Here is a 17,690-nt window from a genome sequence, read left to right on the forward strand (position 1 = left end):
GGAAAGAGCAGGCTATAATTCATTTATAAGATGTTCTTGGAGCCGTGTAATTGCTCCTCACCAGCTGGATGGAGGGGGAGCTTCCTGAGGGGCTGTGTCTCAGTATTCCCAGAGAAGCTAGACAGAAATAAAGGGAGACCTGTTGCTGGAGGTGAAGGAGTGAGATGTGGGGTGGAGCCGAGAAAGGGAAGATGAGAAGGAGCATTATAATCTGCTGGGGTTTCTGGCCCCAGAGAGATGGCCTAAGTGCTGGAGCTGGTGGGAGAAGGTAGGGAGAACAGGGGGGGAGAAATCTGGGTGGTGCCACCGGTGTGTTGTTATTCCCAGTCTCAGGTTCATGGTGGCTCCTCTCATTTTCACCTTTACTGGAATGATGTGCAGAAGAGCTTTCACATTGCTATCAGTGCTGTTTTTTTCATCTGCCGTAATTTTCTCCTTTTTTTTTTTTCTTTTTTCTTGTCTTTGAGCCTGATTTTGGTGGAAATGTTGACTTTGTTATGCTGTTTGTTTGGGGGGGGAAGTTGTTGGAGGAGGTGCAAAATGTGGGGTCTGGTCCTAGCGAGGAGCAACCTGAAATGCACGTGTAACTTCACCGCCTCCCCCTCCAATTTGCGTGGTACCTGCAGGGGTTGAACCGCCAACCCTGACCAGGTTCAGGCTTGGTCATGCCATGCTTTGGTCCATGGCATCTCGCTCTGCCTGCTCTTCCCCATCTTCCCTACTTGAATCCCCCTTGTCACGCCAGTGTTTGATCAGATTTTCCCCTCCTTTAGGGTCCCATTTCTCCCATTATCCCATTTCAGCTCCTGGCAAGGCAACAAGTGATCTCACCACCTATATGGCCAGGCAGCTGCCAAAAAAAAAAAGGAAAGGAGAGACTGGACATGCATAATTTAAGGTTTTTCGTAAGAGCCGTACCAGGGTTTTCCCTAGTGTCCGATGCAGAACCTGAAAGGCGGCAGCCCCGCAAGGGTGGGGAAATGCCAACGGCAGTCTTGTTCCTGGAGCGAAGCCCCCAGGCATGGCATCATCCTGCCACGAGCCGAGAAACGCAGCAGGCAGCAGACGAGCAAAACCCAGCAAAAGTCATTTCATTGGCATGTTCACATTCATTTCCAGGAGTTGAAGTAACACATTTTCCTTTCTTGCTGCATATGGAGGAGTTTGTGGCTTTTTTTTTTTTTTTAACCATAGTTTTTAAGCAAAAGTTTTTTGGTGAAGCAGAATTGGTAGCAGCCGCTCTTCCTTTCCTTAAGCTTGAATTTGGTAAACTTTTGTGAAAGATTTAATCTTTTTAAAAGTTATTTCAGTGACATCATACTATTAAAATGCTCATAGAAAAAAATTAGAAACCCAAATAAGCTGCCGTCAGTTGGGTAATTTCCCTCAGCTACATTACTTTGTGTTGGAAGAGGGACATTTTCACAGAAAAACTTGTAAAGGGAATAATTTTTATCTGGTGCTTATTCATCATCTTTTGCCATTCCGAGACTAGAGCTGTGGATTCATATTTGATGAGCCCAGTTGGCCTTCAAACACTTTACAGGCACTTTTTTCCTTCCTTTTTAATTCTTTTTTTTTTTTTTTTTTAATGTGAACAAGATCCTTTGGTCCAGCTGTCACAACAGGCAAGCACTGTTTACATCAGGGTTGGCTGGTTGGTTTTTTTTTTAATCGGATTTGTTCAAATAAAGAGACAACGCATCTAACTTCCAGTTCTGCATGCTTAGGGAAGAAGGCAAAAGTCAAGTTGCCTCCTGTATCGTTGCTGTTATTGTTTTGACACTTCAGGGTCAGTTGCTGGCCTTGATTATATTTCTGTCATCCCTTTGTCTAACTGGGATGGTGCTGATTTAAGGAAGGCAGCTCGGCCGTGCAGCTGCCACCTTGCTAACAGGGTAAAGTCCGGCTCCTTTTCCAGAGCAGGTTGCTCTCCATCCCAGTTACTCACTTCTTTATGGACTATTTGTGTGGATGAAGGTGGTAGCTGTTTTAAACACAGGGGATTGAACCCCATGAATAAAGAGATGGTATTCTGGGGCATGGTCCTTTTGTAGAAGAGGAGCGTACTGTAAATACAATGGTTTTCTTTCCTTTTTTTTTTTTTTTTTTTTTTTTCCCCCCCCCCAGGAGGAACTTGGGCAGAATAGGTTAACCGCTCTGCAGAAAGCCATGTCCTTTTTTGGTCAATGCCTTCAAACAGCCACAGTGTAATTAGAGGGCTCCTGATGGAGAATCACATTATTATCTATCTAAAGTGTTTTACGAAACCAGCATTATGAAGGTTATTAAAAGAAAGTGATGTTTAGCTCTGACTTTAAACTTGGTCGATCGAGTGTATTAAATAGATCCCAACGCTGTTTTTAAATGGATATTTTTCTGCCCGTGCTGTAACTGATGGTATTTTTCCTCTTTATCCTCAGGGATTTTTCTGTTTTGCTCTGGCCTTCTGCGGATTGATCCCAGCTGCCTGCTGGAGATACATGCACAGCACGGAGGTAAGCATCGGCCGATAGGAAATACCACCAGCGTCTTGTCGGATGGAGATTTTTTTTTTTTATTTTTTATTTTTTGTAGCAATGGTTTCTCCCGTAAAAGGGACATCTGGCAGTAATTAAGCCGCCCATGCCGAGGTCTATCACATGCATGCTCTGTCGCATCCGTTCTTTGCAAGAACTGGGCTGCCTTCATCAGCTGCCTCTCCGATGGGGTCGTCTGAAGGGAGAAGCCACGGAAACTCTCACGCAGAGCAAACGCTTTGTCCTGATGGTAAAACAAAATGCAAGTCTCATTTTAAATAGCTTTGGGATATTTTTTTTTTTTTTGCAGGGGAAGTTTTGTTTTGTTTTAGTTGAGATGCTTGACTTTTGAAAAGTCATTTCCAGCCAGCTCTAATTCCTGCTAACGTCAATTGGGAGCCTCTATTCAAAGGCAGTGGCAGGTTGTGACTGTTCGGGTTGTCTCTGGCACTGGCCAGGAGAAACGCCCCGGAGGTGTGTTTATTAACCAGCAGCAGTGGTACAAGTAAAAAACACTAGTCTGAAAAATGGTGGTTTGGGTCGTTGTCACACTGGAGCAGGAAGAGAAGATTGTACGAGGTCGAATTTGCCAGAAAGTTGAGGTTTGAATTGTTAATGCAGAGCTTGCTGGTGGTGTGGTAGATGGTGCTGGAGGTGCAAAGTGCTGGGGAAACTGAGGTGAAGCATGCACAGATGCTCAGGGGCAGCCCCCCACATCACAGTGGGTACGCTTACTCCGGGACTGGGATGACCCTGGGGCCAGGGCAGCAGGCTGCTGTGGAAAGCAGAAATTGAACTTAATATTTAGCAGCCTGAAGAAGTTTAGGTGTGGGGTTTTTTTTAACCCTTTCCTAATCTGATATATTTTGCTTTTTGTATATTTATTCCTCTTCTCATTCAGAGGAATTTGTTGCTGCTTGGTCTTAATTCCCCTCCCTGCATCCCTGCACTGAAAAAAACCCAAAACATTTTAACAGACTTAGGCATGCAAAAAAATCATGACTCCTATATTTTGAAAGGACAACACAGGTATTTTAGGCAAGTATCCAAATTATCTAGAAGTAATTCAGATAAGCGCTTAGGACTTTGATAGATGTTTTATGCTGTGGGTCAGTCCCCATTTCCTTTTTGCTCCTACCCAGCCCCAGGCACGTGTTGCAATCTGTGATGCTCTGGCCGGCGATGAGGATATGGGTGACGTGAAACATCATCCCGATGGATTAGGGTCACGTTGATGCTGCCAGCTCATCTCTGTAGGGTTACAGATGTTGTAGGGGATCGAAGACCAGTGTGTCAGGAAACGACCATCAGAAGGGAATTCGTTCTGTGCTGGAGGAGTACTCCGCCAAAATCCCAGAGGCTTGATCTAGGACTACGGCAACTGCACTTCTCGGGGGCAAGAAGCCCTGTCCTATAACAGTTCACTGTCCTGTGCAAAAATTAAAATCCAGTCCTTTTTGAAGCAGAAGGCTAAAGGGCAAAGTCAAGGTTAAGGGGAGGGGTAAGGTCCTGCTTCTCCAGAAAGTTTGTCCAGAGCTAACCAGTGGCCACAGTAGCTGAAAATCCTTTGAGATATGCAGAGGGATACTCTGGATCAGCTCAAAGGTACCCACTCTGAGACAGGCACTCCCGCTGTTGGCCAAGGTCGAAGCATAAAAACCCAGCGAGCACAAAGCAATGCTTTTTCAGATGCCAACAGCTTGTGGCTCAGCTGCCTGCTGGTGGCACCTGCTGGTGCTTTTGCCTTTAATGCTCTCAGTGGATTTCTCCTCCCTGAATTTGTCCAGCTGCTTTGGAAACATTTGTTCGAGAGAGTGCTGATGGCACTGCAGCATCTTTTGTCTCTACGCTTACCTGGCTGAAGCAGATTCAACCAGAGCTGAGAAATCCATGAAAAAGTCTTTCCACAGCCTCTGCATATATTTTCCCTGGTTTCAGGCGAAACTAACAAAATTTTATTTTTTTCACGCTAACAATTTAATACGGAAATGATGTTGTTTTCATGACCAACACAGAAGGGAGGCCTGGAGCACAGTTTCCTCCTTCTGCAGAAGTTTGTAATGAGAGATTGACACAAAAGCTGTGTTAGTAAAGGAGAAATGGCACCAGAAAGTGTCTGGTTGGTCTTATGAAATTGCGTTATCCAAATAGACTATTTAGTTATACTTTTTAATCCACAGACAGGGAGAAGGGTCTAAAAAGTATGCAAGAAAAAGTCGTATAGTGGGTTAATATGGGGATGTGCCATTCAGAAAAATATTTTGCTGAAAATATTTAAGGAAGAATGACTTTCTCTGTATATCTCTTAATCGCTTCATGTGTTTTCACTTAAAATTATTTTCCTGGTGTTTTTTGCTTTGATTGCCCTGCCCATAAATGCACCCCCATGTTATGGTTAGCTTTAGTAGTTGGTTGGGTTTCTTTAAGCAAAACAGTTTCCACTAGGAAAAATGAGGTTTTTTTGTAAAATGTTTACTTTCTGGGTAAAGAAAACCAGCAGTGTTTCTGACAACAGAAAAATTAGCATATCATTAGAGATAGTCTTGGGTTTCTCTGCTTTCTAAAATGCAAATTGAAACAGGGAATATAAATGAGGAAAGATTTAATTTGGGGTGTCACTTACAAAACATATGGAAATTCCATTTTGCTTGAAAGATAACCTGTCTCACCAGTGAGAGAAATGCAGATGTGACAGAGAAATGTAGATGAGACAAATGCAGATGTGACTGCCCCTTCAGGACAGAAAGACAGGTAGTGCAGTGGCACAGAAAACCAAATGGAGCAGAGGGAAGACTGCAGAAGTTTCATTATAGAGCCATTTGTTTGTCTGACTTTCTTAAAGTAAAGAGCAAAATTAAAGCAGGTGTCCTCCCCCCGCCTACTGCCTGTCAGTACTGTCAGAAATAGTTAATTGTGGTGATATGGGGGGAAAAAAATCAAAATCAGCCAAATTTAGGGGTGTTTGTAAGCCTAATGGGATGTACACAGCTATCAAGAAAAGCTAATTTGGGGATGTAAAACTGAGTGTGGATGAATATGTCCCATTACACGTGCCTGAATCAGTACCTCTGAGAGCACTGAGGGGCTGCTGCCCCTGTGTTCATGGCTAAACCAAAAATTTGTATTTTTCCCATGCAAAATACATTTACTTTCCAGCGAAACGCAGACAGAAAATCAGCCTGCTCCATTTGGAAATGCCAGCCTGGCATTGGTAGATCCCGTCCTCTCCCTCCCCACGGGTGAGGTGCCAAACGCAGGCAGTGCTGAAAGCGGAGCCCTCCCCTTCCTCCGCAAGCCCGGAGATGGGTGGTTTGCTCCTCCTTATAAAAAAAAAAAAAAAAAGAAAAAAAAAAAATCTAAATTTCCTTCATAAAGCAGACCCTTCTTACGGAAATCATCTAAAATGGAAAAGCCCAATTTTCAGTTGAAAAATTCTTTCGATGGTTATTTTCAAGAGGCAGTAGATAGAAATGTCATTTGAACATGATGAAAGCAAGATGCCCTTTTTGCCTTTGTGGCTCCTATAGAGACCTGTTTACAGTAGTTCTTACAGAGAAGCTACGCAGGACGGGAGAAAAGGAAGAGTTATTTGTAAATATTCTGTATTCTCAGACATGGGCACTGCAAACAAAATGTGAATCTTCTCATTTCTTATTCTTTTCTGCATTTGTGACCTTCTGTAGCACCTGAACGAATTCTTTCGGACAGATGCCATGTGTTTTAATTTCAAGTTACATGCATACCAGATTGACCCAGTGTCACCTGTCTTTATTCTTAAAATAACATATACCAGACATGCAAAAATCTTGACTCTGAGGTTTACCGTGCTTCACCTTAAAAGGATGATCCCTCTGTTCAGCATCATAATTATTACTTATTCCTGCTCTGTTGACCCATCCATGTGGCCAATGAATGGGTTTTGTGAGGTCCAGGCCTCCTCCGTACTGTCTTCTCAGGCAGCTTTGCATCCATCTGTCTGAGTTAAAGTACTTTTAATGAGGAACTGATAAAATACTCATGAACAAAATGGGGAAAAACAAATACCAAGAGTAACATCCCAGATCATCTATCTCACTGTCTTGCCAGCATGTATAATGCAGCCTTTCTGTTAGGGTCCACCCCCAGTTTATGAAGAAACACTTTGCCTTTTAGCCAACAGCACCAACAGAAAAGGTGCTGCTGTCACTTGCAGAGGTGTGAAAACTTCTCTGGGCACGTCAGCTGCTCAGAGGAAAATCTGAAATGAAAATATTTGTAATCTGGAGGTTGTTGAAGGACCTTTTCTCGTGCTAGCTGTAGGGCTGAGTCATTCGTGTTTCGGTATTTTCTAGTTCAGCTTGTTCCTGAGCCACATCCTCACCTGCTGTGCCCAACACTCCTTCTTCGCCTCTGTCCCATCACACTCTCAAGCCCACAGCTCCAGAAACACCTCACCCCAGCCTCCAAGCCCCTGTGAAACTCCAGTGTGTTTTTCTGCCTGGCTTGAATCACTTGAGAGAGTTATCCCTTTCCAAGTCCAACCTAGTGCGGACAAGGATCTCCATGAGGGTGAGCAGCACGTTTGGTTGCCCTCCCTATGGGCCATCAGGCCAAAATGTGGTCTTGGTGGGAAATGTGGTCTTGGTAGGAAAGTGTCACAAACCTGTTTGAGGATTGACACCGGTGGTGCAATCAAAGCGAATGCAAGAACGATGTATAAGAGGGCAGGGAGGATGACCTCTACACAGACATCTTTGATGCAACAGTTGTGGTAACCACGGAAATTATGAGTTTTTCGGCTGGATTTCAGCCGTGTTAGGACATCCCGATTCCTGAAGCCAAAGAGCTGAGTCTTGTTTTCCAAAGTTATTTTTACGGCAGCTCCTTTGCCACAAACCACTGCCTGTTTTGGTGAGGTCTTTTAGTCATTCCCAGCACAGCCCAATGCAGCTGGGACCTGCGATGTGGAGAAGGATGTAGGAGAAACCTATGCCACATCTGACAGAGGTGATGGGGAAGGCTGCTGCTTCCGCTTCCTCTTCCTCCTCCCTAGCTTTCCTTCTCTCCTCACTCATTAACTGCTGCTTTAGAAATCTACTTGCAGAGGCTGGAGGAAAGGGTAGCCTTGCAGCTGCGGTGTAAAACACTTTTGGTACTCTTACCAGCCAACACAAAAATAGGTTTGGGGTTTTGTTCTGGGCCCTGCTGTGAAAGAGGCCGGAAGAGTTTCAAAGTCACATCATTTTCTGCTGTTCCCCTTCTCTGCAGCAGCTTAGAAGGTCCTTCCAGCTGCCCTGGGACGCCGTCCCTGTGAGCTGGTCAGGGTGAATCAGCAAAAATAAAATTGCTGCAACATGAAAGGAGTTGTGCAACAGAACGAGCTTTTTAATTGCAGAGATTCGTTTGCAGGTAAACCTCGGCTTAAAACCAATTAAATGATGATTTCGCAGCTCAGGGGAAAATTTGAAACTAAGCACTGGTGCAAATAGTTGCCCATACTTCTGACATGAAGGCCCAATTTCCCTCATCCTTTGGATGAAGAAGTCACTTGGATTTGCACTGACTGCGATGATACGGCGATCTCTTAATTTTCAAATGGTGTCTCAAGTTGCCGGGTGATTTCAAAAGGAGATTTCACCAGGGGCTTTTGGCTCTGCATGAGTAGAAAAGCATTAACCTCTTTGCGTTGCACTGCAGGTACTCAGAGAATAAACATGAGGATTTAGCTTTTTATGGGATAGGGAACACAAACCACACTCAGGTTCTCCTGAAGTCTTGCTCTGCTTCAAACTTTCTTCTGAAGAACCTTTTTGCTCTCTCATCTTCACACTGGGAAGGAGTAACGGAAACTTTTATGCTTTGCTAGTGAGCAAGGTGGTATCTTTTGAGGTGGTGATTTTCTAACAGGGGCCGGGGTGCAAATCTGGCATTAACAGTTGCAGCTGTTAAATAACAAGCATTGCTACACCTGGGGCCTGTTCTTAAAAAGAGCAGCTTCCCTGCTCCTTTCCCTGCATGTGGGATCAGCGCTGGTCTTCTCCTGTCTGCAGCTCTTCCTCCCAACCAGCACCTTTGCGATGCCAGGCGCAGCATTGCCTGGGTGCCCGGGAGGCAAATCCTGTCTTTGTGTGCCCAAAACCAGCACGTGCATTGCTTGTTGCTGCAGGTATGCAAGGAGTGACCCAGCACTTCCCAGGTAATTTCTTAAGTGGGATTCTAGAGGTCCCTCCAGTGGTGAACTAAGTCTGTGGTTTTTCCAGGGTGTGTTTGGTTCTGTCGCTCCCGCTGGTGGTGTGTGTGTTGGGGCAAACTCTTTACAGGTCCCAGTCCAAATCTCATGTGAAGGCGATGTTGAAATGTAAGCTTAAGTCCTAGAGATTTTAATGGGACTTAAACACAAGCTGAAGGCGTGTTCGGGTGTTTTCTGAAATCAGACCCAAAGCATACAGGTAGTTTCCTTTTGTTTTCTGATTCAGTGGGTTTGGATCAAGATTGTAGCCACCCGATCACAGCAGTGATTTGGTTGCCAAAACACAGTGAATAATCTGATGTCCCCCTTGTTCTTGTTGTTATCCTGCCAGGCACAATCATTTTCAAGTAAGCGCTGAGCTTTTGCAGTCTCTGCAATCCATGGGGGGAAAAAAGGCGGGGGGGGGGGGGGCTTTCCTTTGTGTTTTTAAAAATCGTGACTCTTTCCTAGCGTTTATGTTCTCATCATACACTAATGGCCCGCTTCCCCCAGCGAGACTCTGCCGTCCTTTGTCTGACATGCCACACAGGCATTCACACTCATCAGTTTTATAATTTATGGCTGCCCTGACGCTGAACCCGCGCGGCCCCATTTCTGCCGCTTTCCCTGGCAGACTGTTAGCTGGAGCTCCCATCCCCAGCACTGTCAGCTGTGATACCCGAGGCCACTCGGATGGTCACTGTCACCGTGGCACATCCAACCTTCCTGTGGCTGTAGGATGCTCACCGCAGCAGGGCAACCACTGCCAGCTCAGAGGTGACAGTGCTGCTCTGGGGCTAGCTCTGTTGCTGATACTTTTCAGCTAAAACTATCTTCCTTGGTTTTTAGTACTTTCTGTTGGGAAGCAGGCTTGCCTGGCAGTGGTTTCAAGTCCTACAGACGAGAGAGGGGGAATGACTGAGATAATTTGACAACTATGTTGAGAGGTTCATAAATTACTGGATTGTGTGTCTCAATCATGGGAGCGCAAAGGATCGGTGTGGGCCCTTGGCAGCATGTTGCCTTTGCAGTTCCATTATAAAATGGACTGAAATACTTAAGTTTGTTTTAAAAACCAACCAACCAAAAAAAAAAAACAACCCCAAAATGCACCACCAAACCCCAAGAGTACCTTGATACACTGAAGTTGGTATTACTCACAAGGGATGCAGCCCCAGATCTGGACAGTTTAGGGGGAAAAAACTTGTTGATGTTGATTAACTGCTTGCCTGGTGTCCTGACATGCTCAGTGGGTTTGGGGGGTGTGTGTGATATTTTGAACAGTCTGTGTCACAACAATGACTCAGGATGGACAGAGAATTTCAACACCCTGTTTCACTCAGCGACTCCCAGGGCAAGAGTTAGTACAATGCCTCCGAAAGTGTCAAAATATGCTTTATTCAATGTTTTGCTCAACGTACATATATAGCTAATTTCGGCATAGCAGGTATTTTGAATAAAATGTTCAACAACGGCTAGCTTTGGCATAGCCAATATTTCAAATAAAAAATTCAACAACAAACGATGAAGTAAAAGAAAGAAAGGAGATGAAAAGAAGAAGAAAGGAAAAGAGAGGAAGATAGGAAAGGTAGTTATCACCACGCTTGGATCCAGCAGTGAGTCTCAGTGGTAGTTGTCTGGATTCATAAAAGGCAGGTCCTGCTTCACAAACCTAATCTCCTCCTATGACAAGGTGACCTGCTTAGTGGGTGAGGGAAAGGCTGTGGATGTTGTTTACATGGACTTCAGTAAAGCCTTTGACATGGTTTCCCACAGCATTCTCCTGGCAAAACTGGCTGCTCGTGGCTTGGATGGGCATACTCTTCACTGGGTAAAAAAAACTGGCTGGATGGCCAGATGCAAAGAGTAGTGGTGAATGGAGCTAAATCCAGTTAGCACCTGGCCATGAGTGGTGTTCCCCTGGGCTCGGTACTGGGGCCAGTTCTCTTCAATACCTGGACAAGGGGATCCAGTGCACCCTCAGTAAGTTTGCATTCAACACCCAACTTAGGCGGGAGTGTCGACCTGCTTGAGGGTAGGACGGCTCTACAGAGACATCTGGACAGGTTGATCGATGGGCCGAAGCCAATGCTATGAAGCTCAACAAGGCCAAGTGCCTGATCCTGCAGTTGGGTCATAACAACCCCATGCAGCATTACAGGCTTGGGGAGGAATGGCTGGAAAGCTGCCTGCTAGAGGACCTAGGGGTCTTGGTCAACAGTTGGCTGAGTATGAGCTGACAGTATGCCCAGCTGACCAAGAAGGCCAGTGGCATCCTGGCCTGTATCAGGAATAGTGTGGTAAGCAGGACTAGGGAGGTGATGGTTCCCCTGTACTCGGCACTGGTGGGGCCACACCTCAAATATTGTGTTCAGTGTTGGGCCCCTCACTACAAGACAGACACAGAGGTGCTAAAGCATGTCCAGAGAAGGACAGCAAAGCTGGTGAAGGGTCTGGAGAACAAGTCTTATGAGGAGTAGCTGAGGGAACTGGAGTTGTTTAGTCTGGAGAAAAGGAGGCTGAGGGGAGACCTTATCACTCTCTACAACTACCTGAAAGGAGGTTGTAGACAGGTGGGGATCGACCTCTTCTTGCTAGTAACAAGCAATAGAACAAGACAAAAGAGTCAGAAGTTATGCCAGAGTAGGCTTAGGATTAATATTAGGACAAAGTTCTTCACAGAGAGGGTTGTCATGCAGTGGAATAGGCTGCCCAGGGAAGTGGTGGAGTCACCATCCCTGGAGGTATTTAAAAAACGGGTAGACGTGGTGCTTAGGGACATGGTTTAGTGGTGTTTTTGGCAGCATTAGGTTGATGATTGGACTTGATGATCTTCAAGGTGCCTTGGCATAGCAGGTATTTCAAATAAAAATAAAAAATAAAAGGGACTTCAAAATCCTCCCCACCTAGACAATTCTATGATTCCTCCAGTGGTAGGTGCACACAAGGCACCTCATGTTTGCATCTTTTATAGACTAGTCCCTGCCCCTCCATCGTGCCCATCGCACCCCCCAAGGACTTACATCACTCTCAATTGGTTGTGAGCTTCTTGTCTGCCCCTTTTTGGAGTTGTCTTGCTCAGCAACACTGAACTGTGCATCCTCTGACACTTCCGTTTCTCACACATGAGCAGTCTGTTGTTCTTAGAACTCTCGGATGGGGGTTGGAAGAGTGGGCTGCTAGTGCCTCTTTTCTAACTGCGCTTATCTCATTAGTGTGGTAACATCTCTTTTCTTCCACCAACTGTCAGAGACATTAGCCCTTTTAGTTTCCAGTCTCTTATACCACCCTGTGGCTCAGTCAGTTGAATCTTGTTCCTGTAGAGTTTGTCTTCTCGGGTGGTGATCTTGACATACCGGACATGGAGAGAGAAAAGAGAAGATAGAGAAGAAATAGCTTGAGTAATGATACCGCGCATTATAGCTACAGCAATCATTAAAAATATAAAACCACTCAGTAACACTAAGCCTATTTTCATCAGCCATGCTCTCCACTCCGTAAGTTGCAAAGACTATAGAAGTGAAACAAATCAGGAGTCGAGGGAGAATCCGTCAAACCGGTCTTTTGGTTGCAAGGACTGGAGAAGTTCAGCAGTTTGGTCTGCAATCTCTTTCATCTTTGTGCGAGCCTCCACAATAGAGGCAGTCGCATTGTGGATGGTGACACAACATTCTCCATCTGAAAGGTTTAACATTCCATAATGTTAAACTTACTCTTTTAATAACAACGTGTCAAAGGCTAGGCAGTTCTGAAGTGTCATTTTAGACATGTGCTGGACTTGCAAATTTAACTCACCAAAAGTGTCTCTAGTTGTCGTGGTTTTGCTCAACCCCCACAGCCATGGTGGAAAATCAGGAAAAAGGCAAAACTCTTGGGTTGAGCTAAAGGCAGTTAACGGAACAGCAAAGGAAAGAGGAAAAACAACAACAGTAACACGAGTAGAGGAATGTACAAACACGATTAAGGTGCCACCACTTACCAACCAGACCCCTCTAAGCCACCACTTTCTGCCCCCTCCTCAGGCCAGCTCCCCCCTGTAGCCTGGGCATGGCGTCACATGGTATGGAATACCTGTGTCCCCTGCCAGCTCCTTGGGGAAAATAAACCCCATCCCTGCTGGAACCAGGACAGTAGCCCAATTTGACAGTATATGCACTTGCCAAGTAATATTTTCTAAGGCCTGCTGATGCCTGACTATCAGTCCAAGCACATTGAACAGGGCTCTTAAGACAGATTCTCATGCCTAGAGTATAATAGTCAGGCTCATTCACATCATGTATCCGATCATAGACGTGACTGGGTGAGCCTAAGGATTGTTTTGTTCGCAGACTTGATTTGGTAAGGTTAAACACCCCGTATGGGCACAAGTACACACAAGGGAAGTATAATCCCACATCTGAGCCCAGCATATGCCACTAAATTGAGATGTGACCAGAATTTTCCATTTGAACATCCCCAGGCTAAACCAAAGGGTGCTGAATAAAATCTGGTTTTACAAGTCCAATCGTCCACATAATCTATCAAGTAAATGGGAGGAGATGTTGGAACAGGTACATGTTTTAAAGGGTAATGGATGTGTGGCACACCACAGTACCAAGCCATATTTACATAATCAGATGGACTATAGGTTCCATTACAAAAGAGGATCTCAATTTAGGTATCCTTTGGAAGGGTATCCCCAACATATACACGTATCTCATATCAGCACCCCAATTCTCTCTAATAGCCATGATTCAGGAGGATTTCCTGGACCTGTGCTACAATCAATTACTTTATGGCAAGAAAAAAGGTTGCCAGGAGAATGGCAGGGTACTTGTACGGACTTCAAGGGGTTTAGGATTGGATTTTCTATAGACCACACCCATTGAATCACAGAATCATGGAATCTCCTAGATTGGAAAGGGCGTGTAAGATCATCTAGTAGATTCCGAGGCTCAGTCCCAGTGCTATTCAGGAGTAGAATACACCAGGGAAGAGTGACATTTAAGGCATAGGTTGCTTCATAATAATCAGGCCTCTTTAAGGGATAAAAATCAGAATCAAAAGGAAAGTAGGAGCAAGGTATGGAGTAGGAACTGGTAGGGTTAATTTTTATCGTCTCCAGAAGGAGAGTCACGTTTCCATCCTGAAACTCCAGGTTTGTCCTACTCACCCTTCAGAGTAAAAGTCATCTCAGGGTGTGATGCATGACAAATGTTCCATCCCCAATAATCTTTATCAGTTCTGTTATAATATGCAAAAATGGTATAATTTTGACCAAAAGTTTTGTTGCAGTTGGGACGGTGGATATTTTCCACATAGCCGTTTGCCAAAAGATGATTCGCCTTCCATTTTAGATAGGTATTATTAGGAAAGTACCGTTTTGTGGGGAAGCGGACATGGGGTTGCGTTACTGACTGCATTGTAGTCAGATTGATGGGCATGTTTATGGGTGTCACAAAAAAATCTCAGCCCTTGCTCAGCGGAGGAGGGGAGAGCAACACAAATTCTCCGATCAGTGTTATTCCATACCCGCACGAAACCTCGGATTAATTCCCACGCTACATTTGTAGGGGGGGTCTTCATTTGCAATTAAAAACTTCAGGAGAATTACCTTAAGCAAAAATAGTTGAATAACCATATTAGGCATCATAACCTATTAAATCTCAGCAATATTAGGTCTCCCAAAACACCTTTCACAATTGAAACATATGTATACAGTGAAAGCTATTAATGCAACAAAACAAAGCACTATGGTAATTATCAAAGGTTCCCTATACCTTCTGCGCTGCTCCTGGGAACGCTCATTTGTAAAGTGAAAATAAGAAGAAATTCTCTTCTGTTCCTTTTCCTTGTACCTGTAAGAGAGCAGAAAGAAAGAAACTTGGTTCTACAGAACCAGTTAAAAAGAAGGTGTAATCCACCGGGTATTTATCCAGTGCTCTTTTCTGTGGGCATCAGTGGCAACCCACACACGGATATTAATGGGGGTTTTCAAAACCAAGGGCACTTCCATTACAGTAGGCAAGTTGCCAAGAACAGACTGACCTGGGTAATGGGAGGGGATTTTTGGGGTCTTCCTTCTTTCTTTTGGCCAGGAACAATGGAGGGAGATTTTGGACAAAAAGCTGTAAGTCTAGGACACCTATTTACTTCCCATCAGTCATTTATTTCCACTACCACCTCCCAGAGACGATTTGGCCATCCTGGCTCATGGGGTTTACGGAAACTTTTCAAGCGCTTGCTTGTTCTTTCAACTATCCCGTTAGCCTGGGGATAATATGGTGTATGAAACACCCACTGTATCCCTTCTTCTTTTCCCCACTCCTGCACTGCTGTTTCAGTAAAATGGGTCCTGTTATCTGATTGTATGGTTTTCGGCTTAGGGAAGGAGCTAAATAAAATCCATAACCCTTTTACAGTATTTTCTCCTGTGGCTCGTGCTGCTGCTTCTGCTTGTACTAAACCTGACACTTCTTCCACAAGCACATACTGTTCTCCTTCTGATCATCTGAGAGGCCCTATATAGCTGATTTGCCAGGTTTCCCACAAACCTTTCCCATCCCACAAATGAAGCGGTGAGTCCTGCAAAGGGTGTTTTTCCAGTCTTGTATGGCACGTCTGGTACAGCACGCACCACAAGCTGAAGTTATTGTGGTGCACAATCCTCAGGTGACAGGCCATCCTTGGCTTCCTGCTTCTTTAAAAAGGTCTTTAACTCCTGAGTGTCCTTACTTAAGATGCACTCCTTAAGATCCCACTCCTTCTCCTCCTCTCCCTTTGCCATAGCCACTAAACGGGTTAGGGAAATCTAGTTGATTGTTATGGATATGCACTGGGTGATTTCCTCCCTGGTGGGCTGCTACCCATCACACAAATACAGGTTGCAACTGGGACTCTTTTAGTATTTCCTCCCACTTTTCTTTTTGCCACACAGGTGCTTGATTTACCTTCCATTGATTTTGCTCGCAGAAAGGGAGACATTCCGTACAACCTTTGAATACGGCATAAGAATCTGTATAGATCTAAGTGGGCTTAGAGGTTTCAGATTCTTTTTTGATCACACTCCACACAGCCACTAACTCCCCCACTTGGGCACTTCCCTCCCCTTCAGTTATGATTTGCTCCCCAGAGTCTACACGCAACGTTACGGCCCAGTATTTCCACACTCGCCCTTCCCTTTTTGAAGAGGCATCTGTAAACCACAGGTTCTGCAGATGGGGTTCGTATGGGGGTGTTTCATTAATACTAGAGGGAGGGGGCTCTTCACTCAGGGTGTTAGGTTTTTCCCGTATTTAGAGCACCTTTGGAGCTCCTTCCTCTCCCTGGTAAATGTGAGAGTAGTGTTCTAACTGGGTACACCATTTTCTAACAGATTCCCATTGTGTGACCCCCGGGGGCAGGAGGGGCACCCGCCAATACTGGCTGGAGAACCTTAAAAGGTCCTCTTAAAAGAACTGATTGTTTCTGCAGGACTTCTTCTGCTTCCTGGAGAGCAAGGCTTACTACAAAGAGACCCTTTTCCCAAGTGGAGTAGTGTTTTCCTGCATCCTTAAAACTTTGTGAATAGAAATCTATGAGGCAAATGGGACCTTCCAGCCCATGTTGCCACAGACATATGGATGCCCCACATGCAGCAAATCCCTGCTCAATTTGGAGTGGATCCATTGCCTGGATGGGGCCTAGGGCTTGGCATTTCCCTGCTTCAAAGATCAATAGCTTCAAGGCTTCCTTGTGAGCAGGGGTCCGGTCCCAAACAGCCCTTTTCCTGGTTAGGTTGTATAGCGGACAGGCTATGATGGAGAATTGTGGGACATGCTTTCTCCAGAATACCAGCAGGCCTAAAGCATGCTGCAACTCCTTCTTATTCTCTGGGATTGTTACCTGCTCCAAGGTAGTTAAAGCCCTGAGGGGGAATGCATATTGTCCCTCCTTTCCACCATATCCTTAGGAATCCTACTTCAGAAGAAGTGAATTTATCTTTTTAGTTGGGATTTTGAGGCCCAGGTTTTCCACATGACTGATAATATTAGCCTGAGTTTTTCCTACAGCCACAGCATCTGACCCACCCCACCTGTAAGCACATCATCTATATACTGATACACCTTGACTCCTTCTTCTGGAGTAATTTCAGTCACAGCCTGGGCTAGGGCGTGATGTGCCAAGGTGGGCAACTGTCAGTATCCTTGTGGTAGTCAGGTGAAACCGTACTGGATACCTTCCCATGTGAAGGCAAACCTGCCTTGATCATTCTCCTGTAAAGGTAAAGAACATGTCCTTTACACCAATAGCAGCTAAGATCGGAGGGGACTCTTCTTGTATGGTGGAAATTAGTTCAGCTGTGTTTGGCACAGCTGCTGCTAAAGGACTGATATTGGCATTTAGACATTTACAGTCAATGGTTAGTTGCCACTTCCCATTCAGCTTTCGTACAGGCCATACTGGGGAGTTGTACAGGCAGTGGGTCTGGACGATCACTCCCTGTTCTTGTAATTCTTTTATCACTGGGGTGATCCCCTCCTTTGCTCCCAAAGGCAAAGGATAAGGTTTTACATTTACAATTTTAGACGGGGGGAGCGATGACACAGTTTGCAAAAGCCTGATCAGAGTGGGCAGGGAGCCAAATTTCCATTCCCTTCCTTTGGAGTCTACCCAGGCTTTGCCCTTCAATAAGTCTAATCCCATGACATCGGTGGGAAGGACGCCTAGTATCATCGTGGTTACAGTGGGAGTAGTATCCCCTGGTAACCAACACTGCACTTGGGCTGTGGTTTGGAGTTTCCAAATACATTGGTAACCCAAACTCGCTTTTGATCAGGCACTATGCCACTCCAGCTTCCCATGTCAGTATTCAGTGCTGACATCTGGGCTCCTGTGTCTACGAGAAAAATGACTAGAGTTTTGAAAGGGCCAAGGGGAAAGGTCGCTAAAAGGTCCCCCTGGTTGTTTTCAGTGAGCCTTTGAGATAAACCCACCTGCCATCC

General features: G+C 45.2%; 1 protein-coding gene across 1 annotated transcript in view; it reads left to right on the forward strand.

Moving 5' to 3' along the window:
- TSPAN32 (tetraspanin 32) overlaps positions 1–17,690 on the forward strand; it is a 40,861-nt gene that overhangs the window by 9,351 nt on the left and 13,820 nt on the right. Inside the window, exon 4 of the mRNA XM_009892032.1 lies at positions 2,424–2,498. Within this exon, the coding sequence (XP_009890334.1) occupies positions 2,424–2,498 (75 nt within the window). The remainder of the gene's footprint in view (positions 1–2,423; positions 2,499–17,690) is intronic.

This window comes from Charadrius vociferus, unplaced genomic scaffold (genome assembly GCF_000708025.1).
Source record: "Charadrius vociferus isolate BGI_N301 unplaced genomic scaffold, ASM70802v2 scaffold179, whole genome shotgun sequence".
NCBI lineage: Eukaryota > Metazoa > Chordata > Aves > Charadriiformes > Charadriidae > Charadrius > Charadrius vociferus.